The sequence below is a fragment of the Periophthalmus magnuspinnatus genome, chromosome 3, assembly GCF_009829125.3.
Source record: "Periophthalmus magnuspinnatus isolate fPerMag1 chromosome 3, fPerMag1.2.pri, whole genome shotgun sequence".
Classification (NCBI taxonomy): domain Eukaryota; kingdom Metazoa; phylum Chordata; class Actinopteri; order Gobiiformes; family Gobiidae; genus Periophthalmus; species Periophthalmus magnuspinnatus.
The window spans coordinates 13,639,542-13,654,048 of NC_047128.1; the positions used below are offsets into that span (position 1 = coordinate 13,639,542).

The 14,507-nt window shown below is 43.4% G+C and overlaps 1 protein-coding gene across 2 annotated transcripts; it reads right to left on the reverse strand.

Moving 5' to 3' along the window:
* Positions 1–481: 481 nt before the first annotated feature.
* On the reverse strand, positions 482–5,075 carry LOC129457366 (zinc finger and SCAN domain-containing protein 2-like). 2 transcript variants are annotated; one of them, XM_055231441.1, is made up of 6 exons: positions 4,804–5,075; positions 4,239–4,322; positions 3,718–3,786; positions 3,247–3,328; positions 2,429–2,672; positions 482–1,623 (listed from the first exon to the last, which is right to left on the reverse strand). In XM_055231441.1, exons 1-6 carry the CDS (start codon positions 5,043–5,045, stop codon positions 824–826), a joined length of 1,521 nt encoding a protein of 506 aa, XP_055087416.1. In that variant the 5' UTR covers positions 5,046–5,075; the 3' UTR covers positions 482–823. The 2 variants fall into 2 exon arrangements, with proteins under 2 accessions (XP_055087416.1, XP_055087413.1); XM_055231438.1 differs by having other exon boundaries at positions 786–1,623; positions 2,420–2,672.
* Between the last annotated feature and the right edge of the window lie 9,432 nt (positions 5,076–14,507).

The following is a 14,507-nucleotide window of genomic DNA, read 5'->3' on the forward strand; positions in this document are numbered from 1 at the left end:
CTCCAGCTAAGGAAGTCCTGACCTCAGCCTCTGAGCTGTGGATAACAGGCCCAATAATAATGAGATGTTAACCATAAACAACCTTAACAATCTTAGGGCTGGGCAAAATTTATTTTTAAGTTCATATCGAATTGTCTGGGATAAACTATTGCCCCCCCCCACACCACCTCCTCCTCTGTAGCTTGTCCCGCTGGGCTTCTGCAGACCAGCTCAGTGAAAGTAGAGTCTTTCCAGAAAAGGCATAACTTGGATTACAGTCACAATGATGAAAAAATATGGATGTTGTTGAAAGTGCAGGGCTGTATTTCTGTAGTCATTTAGTTGATTCATTGGTCGATGGAGTCTAGGTTGACCAATATGTGTATTAGACTACTCATTTTATAAGGATTTATATGGGACAACAGCAGAAAGGAGAGGAGTGAATGAGTTACTGAAAATTTTGTAATTTTTGGCATTTATAGCTAAAAAGAAAGGCACATTCAACTCATGATTCACAAGTTTGCTTCGCCTTTATATAAATAGTTGTTTTGCATGAACTCCTGTGCAGTTAAATTTTTTAAGTCAACTCATCAGGCAAGACATGTCTATATTCGACCATGAATTTCTATAGCCCTAGAATGATGACGGGTTTAATATGATCACAACTCAATATAATGTTGTAGTAACATCACATTCTTTAGCCACTTTTATCTTCATTAAGAGTCAACGACAAAAATTTTAATTTTAACCAAAATACCAAACTGAGCTCCCCATTCACTGCACTACAACTTGACTGAAACTGAAACAATTACACATCTTCGTTGCCGTAGTCTGCAGAACATTTTTAGTTGAGAGGGGCAAAATCGTCCAGCCCTACTTCTGACCAAACATAGTCCTCATCACTTTCATACTCATCCGTTTCCTGTTTTGTTTTTAATTTTTTCTCGTCTGCATTTCTTTTTGGTCGTCCTCTGGGTCGACCAGTAGGGGGCCGTTTGCTTTTTGCTTTCACTGTTGTTTGTCCCTCCGCCGCCTGTTCTGTCCTCTCTTGTTTCTCCTTCTCCTCTGGGTGATACTTTTGAACGTGGCTCTTCAGACTCACGTTATGATTGAAAGATTTCTGACAGTGTTTGCAGCTGTACGGCCGCTCTCCGGTGTGAAGACGCATGTGTGATTTCAGGTGGCTTTCCTGTTTGAAACCCATGTCACATACAAAACATTTGAACGGCCTCTCTCCTGAATGCACCACAATATGTCTCATAAAACTCTGCTCATCGTACAACTCAATCCCACAGATTTTACACTTAAATTTATCTTTTTTATGTTCCTTTTTGTGAGCGGCGCGTTTCCTGAATGTCGGAAATGTCATTGCGCAGTCCGGACATTTGAAAGGATCTTTCTGCTTCAGGTGGATTAGCTCATGCGCTAGCTTGTTCACTTTGGTTTTGAAGCTAGCGTAGCAGTACTTGCAGAGGTATTCATGAGTTTCCGAGTGCATGTAGCTGTGGACTTTGAGAGCAGATTCAGAAATAAATCGTCGGCCGCAGGCGTTGCACACAACCGGTCTTGTTTTGTGATCACATTTGTGGCTCTTCTTATAAAACTCCCCACACTCTGTGCAAAGCTGTTTCTTCCGTTTGGGCTCTGCAAGAGAAAGTACATGATTAAACGTCATTCAAATTCAGGGTTTTCTCATGGACAGTTTTTATAACTAATCATTTAAATAACCGCACATTTTGACCTACCCTCTCAATTCTGACTGGTACTCTAATAACTCGGTTGAATCCTGTTCCAAACATGCACTTGGATGTTTTATTACCCAGCATGCTTCACAATGAGCAGAGAAACCAACTTAAAACCAACAGTCTAGGATCTTGTTTGTAAGTGGTAGTATTAGTGGATATGTTAAAAAATATCAAACACCAAGTATTGTGGATTATCATCTTTTAACCAGGGGTGACACCAGACATTTTTTGGTTTCATTTTGAACATATTTAGTCGAGATTGGATGTGGTATGAAAGTGGGACAAAACTCTATGGGGAGCTATGGGCCATTCTAGGAGAGACTAGCCCCCCCCTTCCCCCCATCACCGCCCCTGCTTGTAACAGACACACCACATGCCTTTGACTGGCACAGCTGGTTCAAGTACACACTATGGCACTGTCAATTAACTCTTCATCGCACTGTAACCGGTTGTATATGAGAAGATATGAAAGACCCACATAAGTCCCTGTGATTGGTCAGTTTTGCCACTAAAATTTGCATTCAGACAGAAAGGCACATGGCATCTCCTGAACATTAATAATCGAGGCTTTAAAAAATTGGCATTGAAATAAAAAAGTCAAATCGCCTCCTTTTAAATCCAAACTACATGCTTTAACTGACTGACTATAGAATACAAGCTTATTATTGACAATTAGAAATGACTGAATGAGTCACCAGTTTCACCTCTACTCTCTTCCTCCCTGACAGCTTCCTCCTTTTGGTGTGTAGTTTGATGCCACAGTTCAGGAGTCCAGTCGTTGTCAGAGTCCTCTCCTCCATTACTCTGCTCCACTCCTGAGCCCTCGCTCCCCTCTTCCTCTTTCCACTGCTCCACTCCTGATCCCTCGCTCATCTCCTCCTCTTTGATCTCTCCATTGCTCTGATTAGCTTCCTCTGCACCACTCACAGGCTCCTCGGTCTCCTCCAGCTGTAATGAACAAAATCTTCTTGATCCAAATGTAAGAAAATGGGGAACTACTCAAACATGTTTGGAGGGAACACCATTATAACAGGGTTCTTTCAGTTGGAAGTCTATTTTTGTTGAACATCAGCCTACCGCTGCCTTTTCCCTTAATAATTGGTTAGTTAAGGCGTGAACACGTGGTTTGGTATATGCAGCTTCAAAAACGATGCAGTGTGACAAGCACAAAAAACTGCTCCTCAGGAGTCACAAATGGACCGGATGCAGTCTGAATGAGGTATTAACTTCAAAATGAAACCTCTGTGTGCTGTCTGTATTCAATTATATAGCATTTTTATTGTCTAAGAATCAGGAAATGAGGCCGGTGTGTTAGCATGCTAGTTGGTGTTTTTAGTTTTATCGTGGTGGCAAAACCCCACTTTCCCTCTGAAAGTTATGAAAAGAACTTATAAACTCACTGCAGTCAATAATTAGGATGCTAGAAATGTGTTTGGAAAGTGAGGAATAACTTGGTATGGACCACTGCAAACTCTTTACAGTGAACTGTTCTTCACATTTTTTAAGCCTGCTCCAGTCTCACCTCTAGAGTCACTTCGATGCTTTGGGGCTGATGCGCCTCTTTTCCGTGTTGAACCTTCAAAACAAAGCCACATGCTGGACACCTGTTTAAAAATATACATTACAAGTCTAAACCAAAAACAAACTGATTCTGAGAGTATAAAGTTAGAGATACGGGACTTGTCTCATTGTTTTTAAAAGGTTTAAGTTATAAAAACATTGAATTCTGTAATGTACTGTCCTCTGCACTACTGTGTACTATGTAACTTTTCTGATGGAATAGTCTCCTTAAAATAATGCCATTTTAAACAACAAATACATTACAAAATATTTATTTGAATGTATTGGTATTGGATGTATTCTAATGTTCCAAATGTCAAAGGGGGTAGGCTCAAATAAGCCTTCTTTTGTTTTATCTTAAAAATAAAAAAAAAGATAGATAGATAGATACATACACACATACATAGATATTATAAGGCCTGTACATACTCACTTTAACACAGGTCCAGACAAAACACTGTGTGAGACTGACTTCAGAGATGTTAAGGATGGCTTCTCTTCCCTGTAAAAAGTAATTAGATAATGTCACAGTTAATTAATCCAGTCAGTGTTTATTATAGTTGATTTCTGACAAGACAGGAACTGGTGCCACAAGAGTTCTCATTCCTGCGGAGTACAAACACGTGACACATTTAAATTATAAATGTAGGCGTACAAACATGTACAGATGGTTGTAATATAAACATACTCAGAAAAAAAAAACATTTTAATGAGTTTATTGATGATTAATTATGCCAAGATCTGCTCTTGTTTTATGCAGTTTGTCTCTCTCATCCTAAACATAACATTCATTATGAAAAATCATTATGAAATTTCAAATTGCAATATTTTGTCTGTGTGGTCATGCCAATATAGAGGTATTTTAAAATTTGTGTTTATAATAAATTTAAGGCCTAAAATTCAACCAAGGACTAAGCCAGGACTAAACTGGAACTAAGAAGACCATTGACTCACTTGTCTGACTCCAGAACATTTAGAGATTTGGATGTGCCATTTCCTTGTTTCTGAGATGAGGTGACTTTAGTGAACTTCTGGTAACTGCAACAAAAAGAGAATAAAGGGGGAAAAAAGAATAAATCAAAATACAAGATTTTAACATAAACAATGAAATTAAACAATTAATGTTGCCTGTAATGTTCCACAGTATGGTATTGCTCATTTACTAAATAGAATGTCTTTTTATTGCTCAAAATGCCTTGTAAGCTTGCAGTCTCACTATGAGCGGGGTAGCCTCTCCACAGATCTGACCTGGTTGTAACTTGGTCTATAGACCACGTCCGCCGCTTGTCTCCATGGAGATAATGCCATACTGGGGAACGTTTTGTAAGCAGTTTACGTGCGTGCACTGGACTCTGTGGGAGAAATGTCCAAACTTATGAAGTAGCATTGTACCCACGTTAGCAGCATGCTAATGCTAAGCTTTAGACTTGGAGGTAGGCCTAGCACTCATTTTACAATAAAACAAAATAACTCGCCTGAAGGAGAATCCATAGAATGTTAAATGAAACTCAGATCTTACAAATCTAAGAGCAGAGCAGCCAGCTGAGAGTCCAGTGTGAGCCCTAGACAGTCCCGCAGGTTCCTCCAGCTGGAATGACTCGAGCCGATGTTTATGCGCGTTTTGGCTCTTCTCACGTCTTTGAGGCGCTTTGCGTTTTTCCTTTCCTCCAAAGACTTTTTCTTTTTGGGCTGTTTAGCCGTGTATGCGGTCACATCTAACACTGGAATAGGGAACTTCTCAGTCTGGTGTTCGGACGCCATACCGCTGTGAGCTGATGATGATGATGAGCACCTTTAGGGGAGGAGGAGGAGGAGGGAGGAGGAGGGAGGAGGAGGTAGAGGAGGAGGATGGAGGGAGGTTAGGGTTAGGGTAGAGGGAGATGGAGGAGGGAGTTAGAGAGAGAGAGAGGCACTTGAGAGGGAGCGAAACCACTCAGGTAAAAGTGATATCAGACATTTACTATTGTTTTACATTGCTTATTTAAGATATTATGATTGACACAGCTTTTTTGACAAAGGAAAATAATATTAGGTTTTACTGGACTGGAGTAAAGGCTCTGTACCGATAATATTAGTACTAGTATTAGTAATGTTAAGCCCTCTATTGTGTTTCTTCTCTTACCTTTTCAGTAAAGATGAGTCAGATGAGGTGTTTGCTCGCTCACTTGGCTCTGCAGCCTTTAATTCTGGGTGCGCTCAGAGTTTTGAGCCATTTTAGGGCCAAGTTGCTGATGGACACTGCCTTATCTGAAGGGAGGCGCTAACTACACTGAAACTAACTTCTCATTCTCACATAACACCTCTAGACGAGGTCATAGTCCAACAAATACAAAGTAAGTTACTAAACTTCAGAGTTTGCCATATATAATGTTACTGACTTTGAAGAATGAATATATATAACTTAATGTCGTAGGGATCCTGAAAAGTAAGGAGGAGCAGAGTGTTACAAAACTTTAACCACGCTCCGTCTAAAGTAAGTTTGTAAGTTTTGGTTTAGAAATTTAGGACACAATACCAGAGGATAACGATGAGTTTGCGCTTGATACGTACAATATCTGAACTGATGCTTCTGGACAGTCAGTGTGACTGTTCTGAGATCAAACAAATGCTGCCAACTGAATGAACAGCAGCTCAGGTCACAACACAAGACACAACTGTCCTTGCGCCAACAAATGCACCACTCACGCCAGCCACTGGGTTTTAACATTTGTGCCAAGCACAGTGTATTTTCTTACCTGTAACTGAAGAAACTGCAGCCTCCGCACGTAAAGTTGAAACCAAACACATAATATGAACCAAACTCCGCCAAAAACTCCTCCTCGGTCCTGGTAAAGGTAGTGTATTAATGTGGAATGCGTGCATAAAGATGCAGCCAAATGAGTGATTGTTCAACAGTATTTTGTACAGTTGCACACAGAGCTTATTTGTAAATAAATTAAACTGTTTACTGAATGCCTTTTCATTGTTCAAATGGCAAATATTCGCTAGTAGGTTAATAATAGCCTCATCATAATAACATAGTTATTGAATTTATGATTAAGTATTGTTACAATACAAGATAGTTCGAATTTCCATCAATTTATTGTCCCCTCCTAGACCAAACTGACAGTTTCGCCCCTGATTATACGTAAGTATAAACACCATGATAATGGCCAGTCATCATACTGCTCAGGAAGGAGACAGGTTCCATGTCCCAGAGATGAACGTGTTTTGGTCTGAAATGTGCATTTCAGCCCAAGAAAAAAAGCAAAAGACCTTGTGAAGATGTTGGCTGAAGCTGGTAAGAGTGTGTCATTATCCACAGTGAAACGAGCACTGTACCGACATGGGCTGAAAGCCCACTCTACCAGAAGCCATTACTCCAAAAGAAACATTAAAAAGTCAGATTACAGTTTGCAAATGCACACAGGGACAAAGACCTTATTTTTTGGAAACATGTCCTGTGGTCTGACCATACTAAAATTGAACTGTTTTGCCATAATGAGCAGGCAAAGTCTCAGTCTTGATCCTGTTAGATCAGTCTTGTTAGAGTGCTGCCTTTGACACTGTCAATCATGGGATTCTCTTACAGAGACTAGAGCACTGGATGGGCATATCTGGTTCTGCACTAAACTGGTCTATGTCCTATCTAGAAGACAGGGAGTACTTTGTTGAAACTGGAAATAAGTTTCAGGTGTTCTTCAGTCTTTACACGCTGCCATTAGGCCAGTTAATACGCAGCAATGATGTGTCCTCCCACAACTATGCAGATGACACTCAGATCTGTGTCTCACTAGCAGCAGGTGAATCTGGACCAGTGGATTCACTCTGCCACTGCATCCAACAGATCAGTGTGTGGATGTAAAACAACTTTCTCCAGCTAAACTCAGACAAAACTGAAGTCATAGTCTTTGGCCCACAAAAACATAGAGAAAATGTCATCAGTCACCTCCAGTCTCTCTAAAACCTTCAAATCAGACTAGAAATCTAGGGTTAATAATGGACTCAGACTTGAACTTTAACACCCACATCAAATCAAAAACATCTGCAGCTTTTTACCACCTAAAAACATTGCAAAAATCAAAGGTTTACAGTCAAAACCAGACTTAGAGAGACTTATCCATGCATTTGTCTCCAGTAGGTTAGACTACTGTAACGGCCTGCTCACTGGCCTCTCCAAATGAGCCTTAACCTAGCTGCAGTACATCCAGAACGCTGCTGCTCGGGTCCTGACTAGAACCAGGAAGTACGAGCACATAAGTCCTGTGCTCAGGTCTCTGCACTGGCTTCCTGTAGCTCAAAGAATAGACTTTAAAGCAGCTCTGCTTGTGTATAAGTCTCTCCATGGCCTAGGTCCAAAGTACATCTCCGACATGTTAGTGCCATATGAACCATCTCGCAATTTGAGGACCTCAGAGACCGGCCTCCTGCTGGTGCCCAGAGTCAGGACTAAACATGGGGAATCAGCGTTTCAGTTTTATGCAGCAAAAACGTGGAACAGTCTTCCTGAAGATGTGAGACAGGCCTCTACTTTGACAATATATAAATCCAGGCTCAAAACGGTTCTGTTTAGCTGTGCATACGACTGAAAGCTTTTTATTCTGCACTCTTCTCCTTTAATGGTAATTTTATGATGACAAAAGAAACGTGGATTGATGGACTTTTATTAGACATAGTAAAGTGACAGGAAAGTATTTGAGAAGTGACAGGAAAGTTTTTTTGTAAAGTAATGGGAAAGTTCTTAAACTGAGCAAGACAGTGTTTAAAGCAGGAGTGTCAAACACATTTTCACTGAGGGCCACATCAGCAAAATGGTTGCTCTCAAAGGGCCAGATGTAAAATAAATCTAACTACTTTTTAATTTGTTCATGAACTGTTTCTGTATTTATTACTTATTCAAGTTACAAGTATTGTGTATGCATTTGGCTAGATGTAAAAATATGGCTGTGTAACTATGTATGTCCTAATAAAATGACATTTTAAGACCATCATATCTTTTAATTTACCCTATCGATGGCCATATAAAATGATGTGGAGGGCCACATTTGGCCCCCGGGCCTTGAGTTTGACACATGTGGTTTAAAGAGTGCGAGAGAGAGTTTTTAAAGAGTGCAAACGAGTGGGTGAGAGAGTTGCAAATTGGGTGATTATTTATGTTTTGATTTGTGTGATTTTAATGTCTTTCTTATTCTGTAAAGCACTTTGAATTACCTTGTGTATGAATTGTGCTATACAAATAAACTTGCCTTGCTAAACTTGCCTAAACTTGCCCCGAGTTCTGCACTTTTTGGTCCCACCTGCACCTGCATTACGACATATTGTGACTTTTGTCTGACCGTTTGACCTTGACAGTTTTTAGGGATTTTTAAATAACTTGGACCTAAGAACTTGTGTTTCATTTAGGTTAGCTCACCATTTCCAGTCACCATGGAGTTTCCAGAGATTCTAGACCTGTTGGGAGAGAACTATAGACTTAAGTCAGTAAGTGCATTGTACCAGTAATAGTCAAAGAATTCATGATCTTGAAGATTTCTTGGGACACTTATTTCAGATTGGAGAAGAATGTCCATCCTTCTCCTGATTAAGATCTCATGTAAAGAGAAATCGAGATGTTGGGGGTGGATTACGTTGCCATCAGTGATAATAGTAAGGCATCCAACCATATAATTTTGGTGGAGTTCTTGATTGACTTTATTTGGTTATAGTTCAGTTCATGTTTCTCAGCGATGCAACAGCCATGTTTAAACAGTCTTTAAACGACAGCAGAAGCAGAGACAGTCCTGGCCATGTAACCCTTTTACCCCATTTAGAACTAGAGAGAGTATGTGTGTATGTATATATCATATATATCAGTATCCATATTTAAAATATCCTAAATTCGGCATGATCAATTTAAATAAAAAAAAAAAAAATCTAAACAAGTCTCTTTAAATAGTCCTAAATCACTGTTCATCACGGTTTAAAAAAATATTTATCTTTATTTGTATTGTATCAAATTGTGCCACTTTAAATATTAGCATCATAAACTTGCATACAATCTTACATAAGTTTGGATAATAGTTTGGTTAAACTATAAACTAAAGTCTAATTATATTGTTGTGACAGTTGTTTGGTAAATTGACTCATAAATACTGAAGAAAAATCATTCATCTTTAATTGTTGGTAAACAAAGATTGAATATGGATTCAAAATGTTTTATAACCATGGGTTTAGTTATTAGGAGATCAGTTAGAGAAGGAAGAGTTATAGTTTTACATTTGTTTTTTTGGTTTTAGATAGAGAAATGTACAAATCTGCTGATATTCAGCTTTAGTGGAGTCACAAGCAGCACTGACATTTGTTATATCCATCCATCCATCCATCCATCCATCCATCCATTTTCTTCCTCTTATCTGTGGCCAGGTCGCGGGGGCAGCAGTCTACCCCTCCCCGAACTGCCACCTTAACGTGGTGGAGGGGTTTGAGCACCCGATTGATCCTGGGAGCTATGTTGTTGGGGGCTTCATGCCCCTGGTAGGGTCACCCATGGCAAACAGTCCTGGGAGACGGGTCTGACTAAGAGCGTTTCAGAAGCCCATCATGAAGAGGAAAACAACAAAGCCGTTTACGTCGCCTGGACTGGCTTTACCGGGGCACCACCCTGGAGCCAGGCCTGGGGTGGGTGCTCGGCAGCGAGCGCCTGGTGGCCGGGCCTTTCCCCACGGGGCCCGGCCGGGCCCAGCCCGAAGGAATGACGTGGGGCCGTCCTCCCGTGGACCCACCACCTGCGGGAGGAGCCATGAGGGGCAGGTGCAGAGAGATCTGGGCGGCAGTCGAAGGCGGGGACATGGAATGTCACCTCGCTGGGGGGGAAGGAGCCTGAGCTTGTGCGGGAGGTTGAGCATTACCGGCTAGATATAGTCGGCCTCACCTCCACGCACAGCTTGGGCTCTGGAACCCAACTTCTTGAGAGGGGTTGGACTCTCCATTTCTCTGGCGTTGCCGGTGGGGAGCGGTGGCGAGCTGGTGTGGGCTTGCTCTTTACCCCACAGCTCAGCCGCCACGTGTTGGAATTCACCCTGGTGAACGAGAGGGTCGCGTCCCTGCGCCTTCGGGTTGGGGACAGGTCTCTCACTGTTGTGTCGGCCTACGGGCCAAACAGCAGTGCGGAGTACCCGGCCTTCTTGGAGTCCCTGGGAGGGGTACTAGACAGTGCACCAACCGGGGACTCCGTTGTTCTCCTGGGGGACTTCAATGCCCATGTGGGTAATGACAGTGACACTTGGAGGGGCATGATTGGGAGGAATGGCCCCCCGATCTGAACCCGAGTGGTGTTTTGTTATTGGACTTCTGTGCTAGTCACAGTTTGTCCATAAGGAACACCATGTTCGAGCACAAGGGTGTCCACGTGGCACCAGGACACTCTAGGTCGGAGGTCGATGATCGACTTTGTTGTCGTGTCATCTGATCTCCGACCACATGTCTTGGACACTCGGGTGAAGAGAGGGGCTGAGCTGTCAACTGATCACCACCTGGTGGTGAGTTGGATCCGCTGGTGGAGGAGGAAGCCAGACAGACCTGGCAGGCCCAAGCGCATCGTGAGGGTCTGCTGGAAACGTCTGGCGGAGCCCTCTGTCAGAGGGGTCTTCAACTCCCACCTCCGGGAGAGCTTCTCCCTGATCCCGGGGGAGGTTGGGAACATGGACTCTGAGTGGGCCATGTTCTCCACCTCTATTGTCGATGCGGCTGCTCGTAGTTGTGGTCGTAAGGTCTGCGGTCCTTGTCGCGGTGGCAATCCCCGAACCCAGTGGTGGACACCAGAAGTAAGGGATGCCGTCAAGCTGAAGAAGGAGTCCTATCGAGCCTTGTTGGCTTGTGGGACTCCTGAGGCAGCTGATGAGTACCGGCAGGCCAAGCGTGCCGTGGTTCGGGCAGTCACAGAGGCAAAAACTCGGGGTTGGGAGGAGTTCAGGGAGGCCATGGAGGAGGACTATCGGACAGCCTCAAAGAGATTCTGGCAAACCGTCCGACGCCTCAGGAGGGGGAAGCAGTGCTTCACCAACACTGTTTACAGTGCGGGTGGAGAGCTGCTGACCTCGACTGGGGATGTTGTCGGGCGGTGGAAGGAATACTTTGAGGATCTCCTCGATCCCACTGTCACGTCTTCCGAGGAGGAAGTAGAAACTGGGCACCCGGAGGTGGACTCGTCCATCACCCTGGCTGAAGTCACTGAGGTGGTTGGCAAGCTCCTCAGTGGCAAGGCTCTGGGGGTGGACGAGATCCGTCCTGAGTACCTCAAGTCTCTGGATGTTGTGGGGCTGTCTTGGCTGACATGTTTCTGCAACATTGCGTGGCGGTCGGGGACAGTACCTCTGGAATGGCAGACTGGGGTGGTGGTCCCTCTGTATAAGAAGGGGGACTGGAGGGTGTGTTCCAATTACAGGGGAATCACACTCCTCAGCCTTCCCGGTAAGGTCTATTCCAGGGAACTGAAGAGGAGAATCCGACTGATAGTCGAACCTCGGATTCAGGAGGAGCAGTCTGGTTTTTGTCCTGGTCGTGGAACACTGGACCAGCTTTATACTCTCCATCGGGTCCTCGAGGGTTCATGGGAGTTTGCCCAACCAGTCCACATGTGTTTTGTGGATCTGGAGAAGGCATTCGACCGTGTCCCTCGCGGTGTCCTTAGGGGGGTGCTCTGGGAGTATGGGGTCCAGGGCCCTTTGCTAAGGGCTGTCCGGTCCCTGTATGACCGGAGCAGGAGCTGTGTTCGCATTGCCGGCAGTAAGTCAGACCTGTTCCCGGTGCATGTTGGACTCCGCCAGGGCTGCCCTTTGTCACTGGTTCTGTTCATTATATTTATGGACAGAATTTCTAGGCGCAGCCAGGGGCCGGAGGGGGTCTGGTTTGGGAACCACAGGATTTCATCGTTGCTGTTTGCAGATGATGTTGTCCTGATGCAGCTTGCAGCTGAGTGTGAAGCGGCTGGGATGAGAATCATCTCCTCCAAATCCGAGGCCATGGTTCTCGACCGGAAAAAGGTGGTTTGCCCTCTCCGGGTGGGTGGTGAGTCTCTGCCCCAAGTGGAGGAGTTCAAGTATCTCGGGGTCTTGTGCACGAGTGAGGGAAGGATGGAGCTGAGCCCAAAAGCAAAGCTCTTGATTTACCGGTCAATCTACGTTCCTACCCTCACCTATGGTCATGAGCTCTGGGTAATGACCGAAAGGACAAGGTCGCGGATACAAGCGGCTGAAATGGGTTTCCTCCGCAGGGTGGCCGGGCGCACCCTTAGGGATAGGGTGAGGAGCTCGGTCACACGGGAGGAGCTCGGAGTAGAGCCGCTGCTCCTACACGTCGAGAGGAACCAGTTGAGGTGGCTCGGGCATCTGCTCAGGATGCCTCCTGGACGCCTCCCTAGGGAGGTGTTCTGGGCATGTCCCACTGGGAGGAGGCCCCGGGGAAGACCCAGGACACGCTGGAGGGACTATGTCTCTCGGCTGGCCTGGGAACGCCTTGGGGTCCCACCGGAGAAGCTGGAGGACGTGTCTGGGGTCAGGGAAGTCTGGGAGTCCCTGCTTAGACTGCTGCCCCCGCGACATTTTTTATAATTCTACCCAAAACAGTGAACATTGTAAGAGATATCTTGCCCTAACATACCTCTGATCTGCAGCTCTCCTCCACTTTAAAAACTGTTACATCACTATCCTATATCTAACAAATTAAACCAATCTATGTTTCTTCTGTCACATTAGTAGTTAAACTACATTTTTACATAATCCATTTTGCAGTGGTAGAGGAGCTACAATATTTTTCTAATTATAGACCTATATATTTTATTTCCAAATAAGAGCAAAAACCAAGGACAAAAGGTAAAAATGTGAAATACTAAAATATATAATATAATTATTTTCTTAGATAAAAGTAAAATCCCAAAAGCTGATGGATTTTGTGCTGTTTATTTTCATGAACATAATGGACATTTATAAATAATATTGACATTTATTTATTATATAAATACCAAATCTTAATTTGCCCTTTAGCAGAAAACAGTATTTAAGTTACATAAAGTGGCATGTTGAAGGGAGACAGTGAAGGCAGAAGAGAAGAGAGATGGTGAGAACATAGGAAAGAGAGGAGAGGGAGGGGTGAAAAGCAGAGAGAAGAGAGCCCAAAAGGTGGGACGATGACTCTGGCAATAAAGGTAGTATTCACTAAATATCTACTTGAGGAGAAAGAGCAAAAATTTGACTCAATTACAGAAAAAGTACTTCTATATCTGCTCTTTCCAACACTGCAATTCTGTCTGTCTCACACACCTGTAATTTGGGCTATTGGGAACAAAATGTTAATAAAAACTTTATGTACTAGCCAAATGCAGGGATCCAAACTTTTCACCACCACTTTTCACCACTTTTCACAGAGATCCCTTTAGATCTGACCTTGTCCACCCAAGCTTCTACACAGAGATCGAGGTGTCTGTGTGGAATAGGGGTTCTATTGGGATACGTGTGATTTCAGTTTTAAAGCCACCCACAGTAATACCAAAAGCAAAAAAAGAGGTTCTGTCCCTGCCAGTTTAAATAAACGTTGCTAAGCTGAGTAGGTTCCAAACTCAAGGCTCCAAGCCTGCCTAATCATGGTTCAACCGTCTTGTTTATAGGATATTTTCAAACCCTCACAGTCAAACTGTAGCTGATAATAAACCTAGTCTATTGTCAGTGGGCCAAGCCTAGTGCCACCTGGTTCAATCAGGATTTCTAAACCTAATCACGATCCAACTGTCTTGGTTATAGGGTGTCTATGTTTCTTAGCAGTGACTACATTCAATAGACACATCAGATTCTATTCCTAAATGTAATTTGAGTAAGAATTAAACGAGACACCCTCAGGGTCCAACCCTGGCTGTCTAATAGACCTAGTCTATTAACAGTCTGAATGGGTCTAGCGCCACCTGGTCCAACCAGGATTTCTCATTTCTCATTCTCGGCTCACTGATCTGTCTCTATGTGTTAGTAAGTGCTTAATGAAACTTTACATGGGTAAAAACTCAAACAGGAAAAAACAGAACCATAAATAAAAGCAAAACTAATTTCTAAATTTGCAAGACAGAATTACAGTGACAATCCTAGTCAAATCAAAACTGACCTGTGGTGAAATTTTATTAAAAAGGTTTTCTGCTTACCTTATATTGGGGGTACCCTGGTTCTCACCGACAGTCATCAGACCACTATGCACCATCACGTTGGGGTCACCAAATTGTAAGGA